The following is a 4,038-nucleotide window of genomic DNA, read 5'->3' on the forward strand; positions in this document are numbered from 1 at the left end:
TGCATATTCCGCCTTTTCCCATTCTTCGTTAAAACAATTAAACATTACACGGTTGCACTGATGTACTAGTGTTGTACAACGACATCCCACTCCCCGGTGAATCCTGTGGGGGATTCACTAACTCGTAAAGCGGCTAGCTTAGTTGCTGATCGACAAATTAACCCGGAACTTGTGCGCACTTCCGCACTTCTCACTTGACCATCTTTGGCGACAAACACCTCCGTGATCATACCTCGCTCCCACTGGGTTCTGGGTCGCGCAGAGTCGCCNACCTCGCTCCCACTGGCTTCTGGGTCGCGCAGAGTCGCATATGATAACCAATTGACCTGGTTGTAGTGGCGTTGCTTCAGTTCTCCATTTGGAACGTAGAAGAAGTTGCGGTAAGTATTCGACTGTCCATCTCTTCCACAGACGATCTTTCAAGTTCTGTGCTATGCGCCATTGCTTGCGGAGGCATACCTTTTCGTCAACTGGACTAGGCGTTTGGGTTGAATTAAGGCATCCCAACAAAAAATGGTTAGGCGTCAGTGGCTCCTCATCTTGCGGCGATACGGCTAACTCGGTCAGGGGGCGGCTAGTAATTATATTTTCCGCCTCTATCAAGACGCTACGAAAGGTTTCTAACCGTGGTGATTCTTGTTGCAATACCCGCTGCAATAGCCGTTTGACGCACTGCACGAGGCGCTCCCAGCAACCCCCTGCGGACGGGTTGCCGGGCAATTGAATACCCACTCGATGTTGCGACGTGCCATCTCACCCTCTATGCGACCAAAATCGAACATACGCTCTTCTGCCTTAAGCTCCTTCTGGGCGCCAACGAAATTCGTCCCATTGTCGCTTCGAATTCTTATTGGTACTCCTCGGCGGTTGACGAAATTACGGAGGCACAAAATAAATGCGTCTGTAGAAAGGTCTTCTGCAATTTCCAAATGTGCGGCTCTTGTTCGTGAGGCACGTAAACAAACTCACCCATCGCTTCTCTTTTCTTCGGCCAATTGTGACATAAAACGGTCGGCAGTTGACCCATGAGTGGTATAGCTGGCTTGGCGCTGTTGTAGATACATACATTACAATTTCTCTTCACCGACTTGAGCAAGGCACGCGCTCGAGGCACCCAACATTTTTGTCTCATCTCGTTTATGGTTAGGCTCTCGTTCTGGTGATGAAGCCGGCAATGGTATTGCTTCACAATCAGCCGTGTGACATAATGTGTTTGAGGCAGAATAACCGGGCGTCTAGCTGCGATTGGCAGGCAGTAGGCGGCGTCAATTCTCCCGTTCACTTTCAGCAAACCATCGTCATCTATAAACGGCGTTAGTTGGTACAAAAAACTCGACTTCGGTAGGCACTTCTTCTGCTTGATGGCATGGATTTCATCCGAAAACGACTCAAATTGAACTTGACGAAGTATTTTCATTTCGGTTTTGGCGAGCTCTGCGGAGTTTAGTTCTCCACTTCTGCGAACTTCAGACTTAGCGTTGCTTCGTCTGCGACGTTTAATGTCGTGGGAATCCAGCGCCATTGATCTGACGATGTAGTGCTTAGTATTTCGGCCACACGATATGCGACGAACTGCTTGTAGTCTCGACGTGTTGAACGAATCCAAAGTATGACGGTTTTGGAATCGCTCCAAAATGTAGTGCTGCTCACACGAAAATCATGGCATCGTTCTAATGACTCCTTCAGACGGCAACCCAGAACTGCAGCTTGTAGCTCCAGACGTGGTATAGTCGTACCCTTAAGTGGCGCACACCTTGACTTTGCGCACACCATAGCGACGTCGATCTTGTCTCCTTTCTTTATTCGAAGATACGCCACAGCGGCATAGGCCAGAGAGCTGGCATCGACAAAAATATGCAGCTGTATCTCCTCTGCTACCGGTAACATTAAAGAGTAACATCTTGGCACCGAAAGATGCTTAACTGACTGGATGTTGCTCCACCACTTTGACCACTGCTGCGCTAATTCATATGGCATCGCTTCATCCCACTGGACCCGTTGCTTCCACATTGCTTGCACCAGTGATTTTATANGGCGGCGTCAATTCTCCCGTTCACTTTCAGCAAACCATCGTCATCTATAAACGGCGTTAGTTGGTACAAAAAACTCGACTTCGGTAGGCACTTCTTCTGCTTGATGGCATGGATTTCATCCGAAAACGACTCAAATTGAACTTGACGAAGTATTTTCATTTCGGTTTTGGCGAGCTCTGCGGAGTTTAGTTCTCCACTTCTGCGAACTTCAGACTTAGCGTTGCTTCGTCTGCGACGTTTAATGTCGTGGGAATCCAGCGCCATTGATCTGACGATGTAGTGCTTAGTATTTCGGCCACACGATATGCGACGAACTGCTTGTAGTCTCGATGTGTTGAACGAATCCAAAGTATGACGGTTTTGGAATCGCTCCAAAATGTAGTGCTGCTCACACGAAAATCATGGCATCGTTCTAGTGACTCCTTCAGACGGCAACCCAGAACTGCAGCTTGTAGCTCCAGACGTGGTATAGTCATACCCTTAAGTGGCGCACACCTTGACTTTGCGCACACCATAGCGACGTCGATCTTGTCTCCTTTCTTTATTCGAAGATACGCCACAGCGGCATAGGCCAGAGAGCTGGCATCGACAAAAATATGCAGCTGTATCTCCTCTGCTACCGGTAACATTAAAGAGTAACATCTTGGCACCGAAAGATGCTTAACTGACTGGATGTTGCTCCACCACTTTGACCACTGCTGCGCTAATTCATATGGCATCGCTTCATCCCACTGGACCCGTTGCTTCCACATTGCTTGCACCAGTAATTTTATGCATATCGTAACGTTTGCCAAGAGACCAAACGGATCGTACATGGACATGGCTATGCCCAACAATTCGCGCTTGGTTGGAGGTCGTGTACCATCAATAACATCGTGAGTAATTTTGTGGAATTTAAACTAAAATTCAAGACCATCGTTAGCAGTGTTCGAAAACATACCCAGAACTTTTTCCATTGTTGCTTGACGCTCCATTCTTATGATTTGCTTGTTGGCAGATGAACCTTCACCATTCAGCTTCTGTTGAACTAGTTTGTCGTTGAATATAAAATCGCGGTGCTTGAAGGATGCAGCGGCGTTGATTTTGACAGCTTCGTTGATGACCTCAATAGCTTCTTCGGCACTATTAAAACTCATGACCATATCGTCGACATATGTATTTTCAATAACAGCTCGTGCACCCCTTGGCATCGTAGACATGAACTTGATGGCGTTGGTATTTTTAACGTGCTCCGCACAGCACGGCGAACAAATAGCTCCAAAAATCATTGACGACATTTTATAAATACGTATAGGCTCGGACGTGTTGCCATCTCGCCACAGAAATCGTTGTGACTCTTGATCGGCCTCCAGAATTTGTACTCGCGAGAACATCTCCTGGATGTCACCGGCCACAGCGACGACACCCTGACGAAACTTGTGGATGATAGCTATCAGTGGCTGAGCTTGCTCCGAACCCTTCAGCAACACAGAATTAAGCGAAATACCATTTGTAGCGGCGGCTGCGTCAAAAACGATGCGGAGTTTTTGCGCCTTGTGTGGATTCACAACACCAAAGTGAGGGAGGTACCAAGTTCTTGGTCCTTCCACGGCGGCTTAATCAGGCGTCATATGCTTCGCATATCCTTTGTCGAGGTACTTCGCGACTTCCCTCTTGTAGTTTTCCACGAAAACTGCATCTCTCTGCATTCGCGACTCGATGTTAAGTAGGCGGTGCTTGGCCATTGCATAGCTTGGCGGCATAATGACCGAGTCCTCCCGCCATAACAGGCCAACTTCATACCTCTGACCGAGGTCCCTTGTTGTTTCCGCCAATATTTTTCTGGCGCGTTGGTTTTCGTCCGACTCCAAGACGACTTGACTGTTGACACCAAAATTTTCTGTAGCAAAATAATCCCCCACTAGCTTATTTAATTGCTTCAATGCGTCTGACTTGCGAACATGAAGAACTTGAGGGACGGCAACGCTTTCTTGGCGGTGAGGTCCATATACGACCCAACCCAACT

The 4,038-nt window shown here is 47.9% G+C and overlaps 1 protein-coding gene across 1 annotated transcript; it reads right to left on the minus strand.

The window, feature by feature from the left end:
* Positions 1–1,014: 1,014 nt before the first annotated feature.
* On the minus strand, positions 1,015–2,854 carry LOC108369607 (uncharacterized). The gene is made up of 2 exons (XM_017624745.1): positions 2,795–2,854; positions 1,015–2,019 (listed from the first exon to the last, which is right to left on the minus strand). The coding sequence occupies exons 1-2, from the start codon at positions 2,852–2,854 to the stop codon at positions 1,444–1,446; spliced, it is 636 nt and encodes a 211-aa protein (XP_017480234.1). The 3' UTR covers positions 1,015–1,443.
* Positions 2,855–4,038: the final 1,184 nt, after the last annotated feature.

This window comes from Rhagoletis zephyria, unplaced genomic scaffold, assembly GCF_001687245.7.
Source record: "Rhagoletis zephyria isolate East Lansing unplaced genomic scaffold, Rhagoletis_zephyria_1.1 Rzeph_scaffold_03766, whole genome shotgun sequence".
NCBI lineage: Eukaryota > Metazoa > Arthropoda > Insecta > Diptera > Tephritidae > Rhagoletis > Rhagoletis zephyria.

Excerpts from the sequence above, each read along its gene's own strand:
- LOC108369607 (XM_017624745.1), bottom strand. The coding sequence starts at position 2,854 with ATGTCCATGTACGATCCGTTTGGTCTCTTGGCAAACGTTACGATATGC. Across the intron at positions 2,020-2,794 it reads CGATATGCATAAAATTACTG|GTGCAAGCAATGTGGAAGCA; the intron begins GTGCAAGCAATG and ends ATAAAATCACTG.